Raw genomic sequence first — 13,492 nt, 5'->3', positions numbered from 1 at the left:
CATGCCATCTTTTTCTGACAATACTCATCTTCCAACTGGCTTGACTGGATTTGAGGAGCAAGTCCACTCAAAATCTACATATCTAATCCAATTTACTACTATTTATTCCTTGCCAGAAAAGCAAGCAAAGTATTGCTTGCTTTCATTATTTTCTCTGGCACAGAAGTAGATAGCCATCTTGTCACACTGTAAGATAACCTGCCAGTTCAACAAAATATCCTTGCTGTGATATGTTAAGCCATTTGCTTCCAGTTGTAGAACTTGTCAACACATTTTAGAGACAAATATATTTCATTCCAGCTTGACAGAAAAAGGAGGAACCCTACCAGTGCAATGGGATGTCAGAGTGTAGGATGATCAAGACTGAATGTTAAGACTGCAGAAGTCCAAAGGAAGGCAACTATAACAAAACTCCTACAGCAATCTTGGCACACACTGAGGACAGAACAGTAACTTTGTCCACTGTTTTTGAAGCTGCTAGCAATGGTCCTGCAACTTCTTACTATTCAGACTATATTTGTAACATGTCCTTATTAACGGTGGGATCTGTGAGCAGAACTAGACACTGCCCAGTTTCCTAGAGCGTGCAGATTAATGTGACGTAAGAACACCACCAACTGAACCCTTTCATTCTCTTTAAAATCCATGCACTGAGCGCTTGGAAATAATCTTTTTATAGTGTCCAACCCAGTGTATTAGACTTCTGGATAAAGAACTTACGCAGGAGAATACTTAGGGTTAAAAAAATTGTATGCATTCCACTCACTTTGCATGCACAGTTAAAACAGGCCAGAAGCTCCTGGGTAAAAGCCCTGCGCATTTGGATAGTGAAAATTCTTCACAGCTGAATGCTTCAAGAAATATTCCTCCTTAGCCTCTACAGACAGAATATGGTAGACTTATGTAGAAGGAAAATTAGCATTCTTTTTGCCAGCTCCCTCTGAATCTCTAGTATTATTCTCCCTTAAAATAATCAACCTTTCAAAAGGATTTGAGTAGAAATGAACTAAACAACTACTCCCCTTCATTTTTAAAAGGACCAACATTTTCATATGATAAAAAATTCATTAAGTATTGGGAGATTCAGGCAGGAATTGTACCTGAACAGTAAGGATTTCAACACTTCTCTGCTTCTCTCCACATAAATCAAAATACTCCTTCCACCTTGCAACTACAAGAGAGGCGTGGCTTCACAATAAAGTCTCTAATGTGGAACTTTTTTACCCCTTCTGTTACGGGGAATTTATTGTATACAGGAAAACAGGCTACGACTTGACATGTGCGTTTTCCATAACATCATGGTGAATTTGAGGCCTCCTGCCCAAGAAAATTTGATCTACTTAAACCTAGCACTCAGAAACACAAGTATGAAAGAAGAAAATTTTTCTTACCTCTAAATTATAGAGAACTCTAAAGGTGGACATGCCTGGAGCAAAAGATCTGAAAAGACTTTCTAGTATTGAACTAGCACTGGGCTGATGTTGGTGTTTTGAAGACAAGGAGGGGGATTTTGAAGACTGAGAGCTTGATTCTGAGAGCAGTGTTTTCTAGGAGGAATAAGTCACAGAAATAAAACGTTTTTAGACAACTGCAGTTTGTTATAATTGGCAACATCATATTATCTCATATAATCCCTATAATAACCCTTTCATCTCCAAATGCTCAGAAATATGTCATTAACCCCTACAATGAGCATTGTTCTGCAGTAGCTTCAAACCCAAAGATCATCATTTTACAGATAACTTAAGAAATCTGCTAGTAAAACCCTTTTTGTTCAGCTCACCAGTATTTGGTATTGTTTAATCCATACCTTCCTTCCCAGGGAATCAAGCTGATCAAGTGCCTCTTGAATAGCTGGGTCAGTAGGAATTAAAAGCAGAAGTTTTCTCACCCGCAGCGTTATTCTGAAAAGTTATCAGAAATTACTTAGGCAAAAGAGGATTCAGCCACACTGTGACCAGGTGAATACTTATACACTATAAAATAAGTAGCTATTTGAGCTTTCCAACATGAGCATTTCTTCCATATTTGATAACCATTTAGCTTGCTTACCTTGGCTCCTCTAGATTGGCAAGCTGGTAAAGCATATCAAACACATTACACACGAGAGCCATGACTACTCCAGGGAGGGATTTCTCCTGAGAATTAAGCAAAAATACGAAGGTGTTATTTTTGTCCTCCCCTCTCTGTTCTAAGTAATTTAGTAGAGCTCTTCATTGAAGCAACTGACCCAGACGTCAACATGGCTCGGTGAAATCCCATCTACCTTCCAGATTGAGACCATCTGAATTTCACTATTACCCCATTTCCCTTTTAATAAGCAAATTTTGACACCAACGATTATTTAATGTTCACATACAATGCAGACTAGGAGTAGTCTGAATATGCTAGTTGATACTTTCTAGTTTATTTTCATACTGCAGCTTTATTAATGGTGAAAATCTGGAAATCTCTGCTCCAGCCAGGTATGTAACCTCAAAATTAAGTCAAGAGTCGCTTGTTCCAGGATTTAAGAAAAGACTCTGTAAAGATTAATGTAGCCTGCTTGGTACTTAAGTGTAAAAAGCTGATGTAAAAAGCTTCTGTCCCAACTTCCTGTATCTTTTCCACCACCCAAGCCGTGTACTGCCCTACTACCCCCTTTTTATCTCATCCCCTTCAAAAGCAAGGGCAGTTTTCAGGCTACTACGTTGTACCTGTTCCATTGCATAGGATGAACTAAATACACCACTGCTGTTACTGGAAGTGGTTGAGGAATCTGCTGAGCTCCCTGACGGCGTCCCGCTTCCTGATGTTTTTACTGTAAGGACTTGTTCATCAGAGAAGCCCAATTGGTGGAGTAGTTTCTGATCTTTATTTACTGTTAGCTGCAAGAAAATATCTATCATTTAATTGATATCTGAAAGACAGATTTGATTTTTATACATAATGAGAATTCTAGTTAACATACCAGGCTGTCATTGGCAAATATCTGTATATTATCCACAGGAGAATTCAACATCTTTGCTATCTTCCACCTGACGCTCCCTACAGTTTCATTGCTATGAGCCTGTGAAATTAAATGAGATTTGTTTAGTATGCCTGCTCAAGAACTCAATCCTGAGAGCTTTCAAGGAAGTTCTCCTGCATAGGATAGTAAAGGTATTAAGGTATAAAAGAGACTACTGGGGTAGGACAGCACTAGAAATGCTCTATCACTAACAGCAAGGAAACAACTTTTCCACCTTACAGTGATGCAAGCCATTTATGCTACAGACACATCCATTACTGTAGGCTTATACACACATTTAGCATTTTTAGATAGATTTCGCAGGCTAAGTCCTTAAAAACAGCTGCCTCTTTTAAGACCAAGTATCAAAAAGAACCAAGTAGCTAAAAGATCAACATGGCATGAAACACACAACCTGTACACACATACCTCTATGGTGAAGGTATCTTTGGTAGATTCATATGTAACATTAAGAGTTAAAATATGTCCATGAAAAGAGGCACCATGAGGTAGAATAGTTCGGGGGACAGAGTAAAGGTCCTGCCAGAAGAGAAAGACAATGGTAAATACCATTCTTGAGAACAAATACATTTTTATGATGACATGTAACAAATTTACTACAGTTACATAGGTTTAAATTACTTCCACTGTTTTTAATAATATTGGAAGTTGCATTCTTGCCTAGGAAGAAATTATCTTACCTCTATTGTTATCACATAACGCTCTGCCAATAGCAGCAGTCTCTCAATTATTACAAGTTTAGTTGACCTAGGGATAAACATGCAAAATAAGTTACTTGTCTCGGAGATTAGTTTTCAATGCCCACGTATAGCAATCATGAACTGTTTTCAAATGCAGCTCCTTAACACTGGGAATAATTCTTGACCTATTTTCGTAGTTTGTTATAATTGAATCTTGCATTACGCTGCTTGAGACATACTGAACTTCAGAAGCTTCATGTTTCCAGAGGTCACCTCTGTGCTCACATATTCAAGCTATACACATTTAAGCATGCATAAATTAAGGGGAAGGATAAAAACATCATTTTCTCTCCCAAATACAAAACACGTTGCCCCAGAAACAACACGAGCAGGACGGCAATTTTGAGAACTTCAGCACTCAGGCTTTCAGTCTATTTATGTTAATTTTTAAATACTTTTTTTTTTTTAAAAAAAAAAAAACACAGGTTTTGTTAAAATATTTTTGGAATTCAAATTACATTGTGACAGAATACACAACTACCAATAATGAGAAATGAACACTGAACAGAATATTGCTGGCCAACACAGTAACTCAGCAATTTTGATCATCACTCAAAATCAGTCAGGAAGTTGCTGGGAGCAAATATATACGGCCATATTTGCCTTTTTGAAGACAAGCTTACCTGTAGGGAGATTGAACTGATGTTGCTACTGTAGGCATAGCAGTTGCTGTAAGCATTTTTGTAGCTCTTGTAACAGCGTGTGTTAATGTTGGACCGCCGAGTGCTGAACTGGCCGCCTAGAATATAAAGCGGAACGTAAGTGGTTGTTTAAATAGACCATTAGTATGTGCCAGAGAGCTACAAGGACAAGAAATACCTGTGGAATTATTTTTTTCTTTAAATAGAATTACCATAGTCAATTATTCTAACCCTAAGATAAAAAAAAAAATAAAAATGAAAGAGGACATACATACAAGAACAAGTAAAATTTTATTTATTTATTTATTTATTTTTACCTCCAATCGTGTGTAGCAATCAGCAATGAATTTCTTGTGCAGTGATACCGAATCCTGCAGATAAAACAGACAAATGATTTAGAACTTAATACAAAAACGTAGGAATTACTTATAAACTGAAAGAACCCAACAAACTACAGATTTTAACACGCAGAGTGTCAAATTGCTCTGAATGTCAAAGCATTTTCATATACAAATATGTTTACCTTTTTCAATCTAGGAGTTAGGTTAATATAGCTGTAATTTATTATCAATTGAATAGCTTCATTTGCAATTTCTTCATCAGGTGATTCCATTGCAATCTTCCAAATGAAATCCATTCCTATTAATTCCAGTTTTTCTACACTCTATGCAAAAAAGAACAGCAGTAAAACATGACTGGATTTCTTAAGTAAGAAAGAGTTCAAATGGGAACAAAACAGTTTTTCATCTTCTGGGAAAGTACTTTTAATTAAATTTTAACAATTTTATTTTCCAACACGTTGCCAAGTTTTGCCACATTGCAAAGTGACACCAGTAGCTACAAACTTACATATTCATACTAGAAACAAAACATTTGTTTACAGGTGAAGTTCCAAAGAGCACTTCCAGTCAAGCCATGTGAAGAATTTTACAGTTCAAAACCACTGAGAAATGTAATCGGGAATGGAATTTGTTTCACAGAGGTCAATGTGGTAACAAACCACATTGGGTAAATAAATAATAAAACATCATAAAACCTACTAGAATACTTAGCAAAAAAAATATGCATTTGAAGTAAATTAACTCTGTGATAGAGATCTAGAATGCCTACGGAAAATACTTAACATAAAACCATTAACTTAAAACCAGACAAGGATCACAAAGTTAAAAAAGAACTTGACTATGATAAGCCTAAGTCCTCTGTAAAGGAATAGAGAAACACACATTTTCCTGCCAAGGAAAAGCAAGAGAAATTCACACTAGAATTCATGATTGTTACTAGACCTGTGCAGAATTTTAGAAGCTACATACCAGCTTCTTGTTATCAATGACTGAATTTTATATTCAAGGCCTGTCTGGACGCCTACCTGGGCAGCCTGCTCTAAGGAACCTGCTTTGGCAGGGGGGGGAGTTAGACCTGATGATCTTTCGAGGTCCCTTCCAAACCCTTCAATTCTGTGATGCTCCTGTAGTTATTTCAGCATTTTAGCTTCAGAATTTAACAACATTAATGCTAGAAGGACAATCTGCATACTAACACAAACATGACCATATCAAACAGCTGATACAGAATCCTCGTCTAACCTCCTCCCTTCCTCAAGATACCACAAGTAGTACACAAGAATGAACTTGACAGAACACTCACCAACTGAGTCCCTTGCCTCTTTAGTCGATGGTCACACAGGTTCACATTTTCAAAGAAAGTCTTAAATAAACTAAAACCTGAAAGTGAAAAGTGATGCAAGCATTTTATTTAGGTCAGGACAAGTTTTTATCCTTTTTTAAAGGAGATATCAAATGCAAGAGTGACCTTTTTCTTCTATAACTATTAAAACTCAGAATGACAGCAGAAGACCCCTTTATTTACAGAGCTGTTTGACGTTTAATTTGAAGACTTAGAAAGCAAAATGATTATATTTATTTAAAAACCATGTCGACCAACATAATTTTCATACCATTCATAGTAATTTCATACGACTCCAGTTTAAGAATTTTCTCTTTGAAGAGCTGTTGCTGTACATCACTCTCTAGATCATGTTGTCCTTTGGTAAACCACTCAAAGCACATCTGTGAGTGAAAAGCAGGTATGTTTTTATCCTATTGTCATTACAATTATTTAAATTATCGTTGCTGTATAAAACTACGTCAGATACTACCTATACTACCTTACATAACTGTGTAACTTATCACACAAAAGCTTGATCTGCAGCAAGAAATTCAAAATCTCATAGTAACTTTACTTATTATACCAGCTGTACTGCAGCATTGAGGTACTTAATCTTGATAGTCATCTCGCACCCAAATATCACTGAACATCTCTTTTATGACTCTGCAAGCTTTCAGGCAGCTATTTTCTAGCTAGCATCCATAAACCTGCAACTAATCTCCTCACCAACATTTCTCTTCCAGTCAAGTTTAATATTAAAAGAGCATCCTAGTCATAAGCAAACATAACATAAGTGGCTTCATTAGCTTACACAGTAAGCATCTAATACCTTATTACTTAACGTTTACTACTTAAGTTCCATGTACCTCAACAAATAAAGGTTCATGAATAGCACATGTAAGATTCACTCTGCAACCACAGACAACAACTTGAGTATTTCTTACCTCTCGATCTAACTCACAAACATCCTGGCCAGTTACAAGGCATTCCCAGATCTCCCTGGCACGATTCCAGCCCAAATAAAGAGTGGCTTCTTGCAGAAAAAATGCCAAAAATTTTAGATGTGCTTCCAAATACTGAAAAAGGAAACAAACACAGTTTTAAGATTTTTCTTTCCATAACAAGAACTCTGAACATTTTTTTTTTTTAGTTTTGACAAACTTAGTGATTGAACACGAGTACAGTTTGCAAAGTCTGAGGACTAGAAACTCTCTGAAATGCGCTTAGTTTCTATTTCACACAGTTGTTAAAATTACTGCTTTTTGATTATCTTTCTATGATGGCTTCAAACTGAAGCTTGCATATAAGCCAAAGGCTGCACAAGCTTGGAGACAGGAGCTCCTGGAATAAGGAGATCATGTTCTCAACAAATCAGAGAAGACTCTGAGAAGAAATTTGTCGAGTGTGATGTTCCATCACCCTTGTTACATAATATAACGAAGCTGTAATAATTCCCAACAGATAAGTGTCAGAATTATGAATAAGAACTAGTGCAATTATTCACCAGACAGAACATATTCCAGTGAATTCCCAAAATGAAAAATCAACTAGTTTTATGAGACATGATGTAGTTTATCAATGACCATGTTTTCAACCCCCTAAGGTAGTAAGAAATGCAGGTTCAATACCTCCCGGTAAGTGTATCGGCCATCCACTAACGTTCCTCCAACAAGCCCTCCAGGACCTGCCACAGACGCAGCCAAACGGTGGCATGATATTAAGCTTCCTGTCACCAACTTCACTATTTCAAAGTTTTTCTTTAGATCTTGAATAATGCTCTTGGTAAAATAAACAAACATCAATAAAAGAGGTTTTTAAAAAATATATATAAACAGACATGCATTCAACAGTCTGCTCTTTTACAGAAAAGTGTTTTTTACGGGAAGGATAATGATCCCCTCTCACCAGAGTCAGCTGTACCCCTTCCAAATATCCCAAGCCCTCTGGCAATACCATTTTCAGCATGTGCTGAAATATGTGTGCTGCAGATTGCAAACAAAGTCCCACACCTCTGCTTAGCCATAGAATAGCACACATGATTTGCTGGTATTTCAATCTGTTTTCCAACTGTCAATGTTAATACAACTACAAATTAACTGCTCTAAACATTAGCAATGGTAGTTTCTTAATAGAGACATACTTGTTAATTATTTTACAAAAAGCTGAGAACAAAATAAAACAGTCCTGACACAGCAAACAGATCTTATTTATAAACATATGCACACACACAACAATGGGCAGCACACAACACAGCCTCTCTACTTGTAGATTTACTTTATGCTACATCACGAAGCTGTACTTATTGTTTTTTTTCTTTTCCCCCCTCTCTTTTCTAAACTCTAGAGAAGCAGAGCCATACAGATATAACAAGGGAGTCGAAATCTCAGCACATATTCTTACCTTGTCTTGTTTTTGGTAAGTTTGCTTAATAAATGAACGCGTGATTTCATGAAGCTGACGTAACGCTGGCACCACCCACACAAACTGAGGATTGTTGTGCTGGGATGACTAGTAGTGAGAAAGGTAAAAAAGAATTACACATGCGTACGTGCTCAGCAATGTACTAATTCTCCTCATAGACTCTTAAAGGGTAATGATTTCCATTAATACCCCTGTTTCAAAACAACAGTTACTAGCTCAGAAGGGTTCAGTGACTTGTGCCTGGTTCCCTTCCAAACATCAAAGGTGCCCCTTTACCTTCTTCAAGATGTCCTTTGAAACATTTGGCTGTGATTATTAAGCCCAAAGTACCACCTCCTTGCTAGAGAACATGCAAATTTAGTACACAAAATCTCAGTTGCAGCAGAGGGATAACAACCACCACCTTCCTCAATTACAGGAGATAAAGCAGGCCAGTTAGGGCTTTAAAGGGCAAATACAGTCAAATGAGGTTACTTATTGTTAAGGTGAGAATAACAGAAGAAAAAAATCTGAAGTACTACTGAGGGTTAAGAGATGAGAAGAAATTTCTGATTTGGTGCTGCAAGGAGCCCTCTGATAGGAAGCAAAGGCTATTTAAGCTGCATTTTGAAAGAGATCCTACAAAGGATCCTACCTCATTATTAGAACTGCTCATCACTTTTCTGGGAGGCTTCATGTTCTGTAAAGTTTGATCACACAAACCAGTACTGAAGTTTTTTTTGTTCAGATAAGTGATGTCTGGTTTAAATACCGACAATAACCAATACCACCTGCTCACTTAGAGACACTAAAGTAACCTACCCATAATAGCGTTCTACTGAAGACTCCCTCATGTAGCTGAGAATCTTGTCTTAATATTACATTCCCTCCTAATTTACTTCTTCGTTCCCCCTAACACAGGGAAATAAGCAAATGATGTATTTTTAAAAGAATATTGTACGCTTTCCCCATTTTTTCCAGCCTATAGTTACAGCTTTCCGTTAGCGTTCCCCACTGCAGCACCTTTGTTAAGGCCCTTGGCAGAATGCAATTAAAAAGAATGCAAGAACAGGAAAGCATAAGATCAGAAAAGACTGCAAAATTTTGCAGACATTCAGAACCCAAACTTGTAAATCTGTATTCACAAACAAAAAAGCAAAAAAAGAAAAGTGATCAATATCAAGAAACATACTATGCTTCCTAAAGAACTAACATCCTCTATAGATGCTGCATGACAAACAAAACGTAATTTAATATGAAAGAAACGTATGGAAAAAGTATAAGCCTTTTAGTTTATGGGCATATTTCCAGTTTAAAAAAAAAAAAAAAAAAACACAAAAAAACCAACAACAGAAGATAGAATTTTTGCAAATCTCAGAAAACTGCCTGCTATATGAACAGTGCAGCATAGAGTAGGTACAGTCTACTAAGCCATGCATGTGTCTGCTGCTGCCAAACACTTCTTAGCACAGGCAGGCCCAAGAATGACTACTTCCATGTTAGACAAGAAGTTATTTTTTTTGTTTTTTTAATTGAAATACAAAATTCCTATGATTTAAATATTGATTTGCATTGAGACTTAGCAGACATGCTAGAAACACATGCTTAACTCAAAGAAAACTAATTTAAGCTTTCACGTGAACGGGACAGTTAAAATACTGACATACCTTTATAGTGGTTCCATTTGCAAATTCTAACCTTGGGCCCATCCTGGTAGTTTCCCATAAACTGATCATTCCTTGTGCTGAAAATTTGTTTAAAACAAAGGCAAGAGACTTACTACAAGTCTCGGGGTCAAACTGGCTCACACAAAGCCTACCCCTCTCATGGACTCCCCAAGGTAAGAACTTACAGATGGGACACATAATTTGCATGTCTTGAAAAAAGAGGCCAACATGAAGGCTAAGGCTTTTGGAAAAGACAAAATAATAAACCAACCCTTTTAATATCCTCTATGCATTTAATGATGTAACTTCTTTTGATTGCTTCTTTCACTGCGTAGGCATCACTGAGGATTGTCAGGTGTTCCTCCAAGGCCTGCTGAATGAGACTACATGGTAACGTTGGAAGATGAGCCAGCTCCCAAAGGACCTCCAGAACCTACAGGAACAAATCCAAAACCGATCAGGACCTGGAAAGTGCAAAGACTACAAACCGCATGTTTAATAAAGAAAAAAAAATAAATCACATTCACATGCCTTTCCAGTGGTTGTTTCCACCCGTGCTTCTCGACCAATGCGCCCTATCAGGCTCAAGAGCTTCTGTCGCACTCTATCACTCTCTGTTTCCCAGCTCTGTACAGAAAAGAAACGTTCAGTATAACAGCAGCACACACTGTCAGTCTGTTAAGTCTCAAGTGGACACAAAAATATAATTTACAATTGTGTTTTACTGCAGGAAAATCAAAACACAGAACAAGTATGTTTCCACCACGTGTATTTCTTCATTTTTCTTACTAGCAACCACAGTAACAATTTGCCCAATCTTTTTTCAAATACAAGCTATAAGAGATCAGATATATTAAAATCTCACTTAAGTGCTTTTGCACTGAATACATGACATTAAAATCTAAGTCAATTAGTAGTATAGTGGCAATTATGTTTTTGGGTTAACAAAAAAAAAAATCAGTATTACAAGTGTTGTTCTACAGCCATTTTTTTTTTAATATACACATACATTTTACTTTACATTTATATATCTAAGATATAAATGTATGCAAGGCACTTGCCTTTTTCAGTACATTTTTAAGTACTTCTCCTACTAAGGAACATAAATTTATGTTAAAGCTTACCTTTTGAATTAGGACAAATAAGTGATTAAGCTGGTCAGAACTAAACTTCACAGCAGCTGCAGCAATAATGGTATGTATGTTTTCAATCACAGTGGAGGATTGTCCTGACTGGAAAGAAGAAGGAAAACACAAGAAGGTAGGTTTTAATCCCAAGTGAGGTAGTGAAAAGTCTTCAGTGTAAGCATTATTCTACTATTTCTATTAATGAAAAATGTAACAGCTTTGGACATGTTAGAAACACAAGCTAGGAATAACTGACTCTGCTCCTTGTTCTGTTGGCACAGAGGTCATTAGAAGCAACTCAAAAGCAGGAAAGAACAGTGGTCCAACCTGGTCTGCCATGGCCCTGCAAAAAATAGCTTCCTTGCAAAAAGGGAGGAAGGTCAAGCCTGTAAGACTTTCAGTAGACAGCCCGAGGCTTGAAAACGTTAAGTCTTGTTTCACTGATTCTTTAATATACCGATTTATACCAGTGTTCAAGCACATTGACAACCTCTTATGTCTCTCATGGAAGGAGCCAAGCAAATATAAAGCAGACAAATGAACAGCTAACATTCCACCAGCTAAAGAACTTGGTAATAAAAAGTACTTATTTTTTCAAGGCAGCCTAAAAGCATCTGTCTAATCTTGATTGCTTACCTGTATTCTCCAAATCTTGGTAAGCTCATCTAAAGATAATTTACTGCCTAGCAGTTCAATAATTCCCTTTATACGGTCACAGTATTGCGCTTGGTCTATATTACCTATGAAATAAAGAACAACAATTGAATTAATTCATTTAAACCATTAGACACATTAAATGCATAAGAATAAACAAACAAATTACATTAAAGGGGACAAGAATAAAGTTATCTTTATCCTAAAATTCTCAATCTACTGCTACAAAAAAATCCAGTCTAAAGAAGGAAAAAGAACAAGCTTCCTTCTATTCTTGTTTTACTTCATACATCTGATGGCAATCTACTCCTACATGGCCTTACTGCTTCGAAAAAAAAAACTCTTTTCCTGCTCTTCTACAGGTTTAAAAAAACCAACATGTAGGTACGTGAGTACAAACCTCAGGTACAGCGGAAGACATCTGCACAAATGTCAGAGAACTAGATGACAGTAGCAGAAATCTGCTGGGTATCCTCACTCTGTTTTGACAATGACAAAATCCTTGAACTCCTTTGTTAGTAATGCTTCACTCAAATGTATTAAAGGACGGACCAAATTTTTAAGTTTAAGACATTCAAAGCACATGCCAAAGATCTTTGTGAAAGCACTTACCTTCTAGAGCAATTGACAGGACAGAATTTTCTACTAGCCAGTTTAGTAAGCGGTCTGTATCTATTGCATTCTTCACTGACTTGGACACAGTGCTGTCTTCTATTAATTTGGTTACCTAAAAATTTCAAAATGGGAGATTCTAATGATGCACATGCATTATAAGTGCTTATAATGAAATCTATTCAAAACGCTTTCTATGAAGCTTAAGTGTGAATCCTGAAATATTTTGAGCACAGAAGAATTTTTCTTTCAATTATTTTTGTTTTTTAAATAAACTGTTTAACGGTAAATTCCTAACCCACCTCCTAGGAATCGGTCTGATGCAGCAGATTCTTGTTCCCGATCTGACACAGAAAAGCTTGCCTGGGCTGCATGTTGCTACAGATATACCAGAAGTGGGTTATCTCAGGCTTCTGCCTGTGATACTCAAATTAGTGTCCTATTTTTATCAAACACAGAACCGATACAGGCTCATCACTCTAGGGAAAAGGTGGAGAAAGTACATTTATGCTAGAGCCTTCAAAAGCTGTGCTTTTGTAACTTCACCAAGGATACAGTGTTTAAGATTAAGAAGCACAGTGCAATGAGGCTTAGTATTTCAATTTTCCCTTAAGTAGAGAAGCAAAAAGCCCAGAAGAAGGACTCTAAAACACCCTAAGAGTGTCTGCATACTAAAAAAGGTCTTCTTTGAACAATTTCTGGAAGGAAGAAGTGAATGAACAACTCTATACTTAACCATAAGTTCCAGGAAAAAGAAAATGTTTTCTCTTACTTTTATCTAAGAGCCTAGCAGAAAGAGCCCTGTTCCATAAACTTCAGCTCCTAGACACTACTACAATGCCCACACACCAACCATAATAAAAAATACAACTACATAGCATAATGATCTGATACATCTGGCCTGAGAACACCAATTGAAGATTAAGTTGCCTCTCCCTGCCCTTTTTTTCTCCCTTTTCCTCACAACAGGAAAAAG

The 13,492-nt window shown here is 36.8% G+C and overlaps 1 protein-coding gene across 2 annotated transcripts in view; it reads right to left on the bottom strand.

Annotated features, from left to right (window-relative positions):
- The window catches only part of USP24 (ubiquitin specific peptidase 24), a 60,358-nt gene that overhangs the window by 26,788 nt on the left and 20,078 nt on the right, over positions 1 to 13,492 (bottom strand). The window contains exons 11-31 of one of the 2 annotated variants that reach the window (XM_032192086.1): positions 12,517 to 12,631; positions 11,887 to 11,990; positions 11,248 to 11,355; positions 10,655 to 10,750; positions 10,395 to 10,556; positions 9,112 to 9,156; positions 8,457 to 8,564; positions 7,685 to 7,834; positions 7,001 to 7,132; positions 6,346 to 6,457; positions 6,036 to 6,112; positions 4,915 to 5,055; positions 4,709 to 4,762; positions 4,374 to 4,489; positions 3,691 to 3,757; positions 3,419 to 3,529; positions 2,951 to 3,049; positions 2,697 to 2,867; positions 2,053 to 2,138; positions 1,811 to 1,904; positions 1,392 to 1,547 (exon numbers count right to left, since the gene is read on the bottom strand). In XM_032192086.1, the coding sequence (XP_032047977.1) occupies positions 1,392 to 1,547; positions 1,811 to 1,904; positions 2,053 to 2,138; positions 2,697 to 2,867; positions 2,951 to 3,049; positions 3,419 to 3,529; positions 3,691 to 3,757; positions 4,374 to 4,489; positions 4,709 to 4,762; positions 4,915 to 5,055; positions 6,036 to 6,112; positions 6,346 to 6,457; positions 7,001 to 7,132; positions 7,685 to 7,834; positions 8,457 to 8,564; positions 9,112 to 9,156; positions 10,395 to 10,556; positions 10,655 to 10,750; positions 11,248 to 11,355; positions 11,887 to 11,990; positions 12,517 to 12,631 (2,304 nt within the window). The remainder of the gene's footprint in view (positions 1 to 1,391; positions 1,548 to 1,810; positions 1,905 to 2,052; positions 2,139 to 2,696; positions 2,868 to 2,950; positions 3,050 to 3,418; positions 3,530 to 3,690; positions 3,758 to 4,373; positions 4,490 to 4,708; positions 4,763 to 4,914; positions 5,056 to 6,035; positions 6,113 to 6,345; positions 6,458 to 7,000; positions 7,133 to 7,684; positions 7,835 to 8,456; positions 8,565 to 9,111; positions 9,157 to 10,394; positions 10,557 to 10,654; positions 10,751 to 11,247; positions 11,356 to 11,886; positions 11,991 to 12,516; positions 12,632 to 13,492) is intronic. The other variant, XM_032192087.1, reaches the window with a different exon arrangement.

This window comes from Aythya fuligula, chromosome 8, assembly GCF_009819795.1.
Source record: "Aythya fuligula isolate bAytFul2 chromosome 8, bAytFul2.pri, whole genome shotgun sequence".
Classification (NCBI taxonomy): Eukaryota; Metazoa; Chordata; class Aves; order Anseriformes; family Anatidae; genus Aythya; species Aythya fuligula.
Note: the sequence above shows the minus strand (reverse complement) of the source record. Positions and strands in the feature narration are given on the sequence as shown.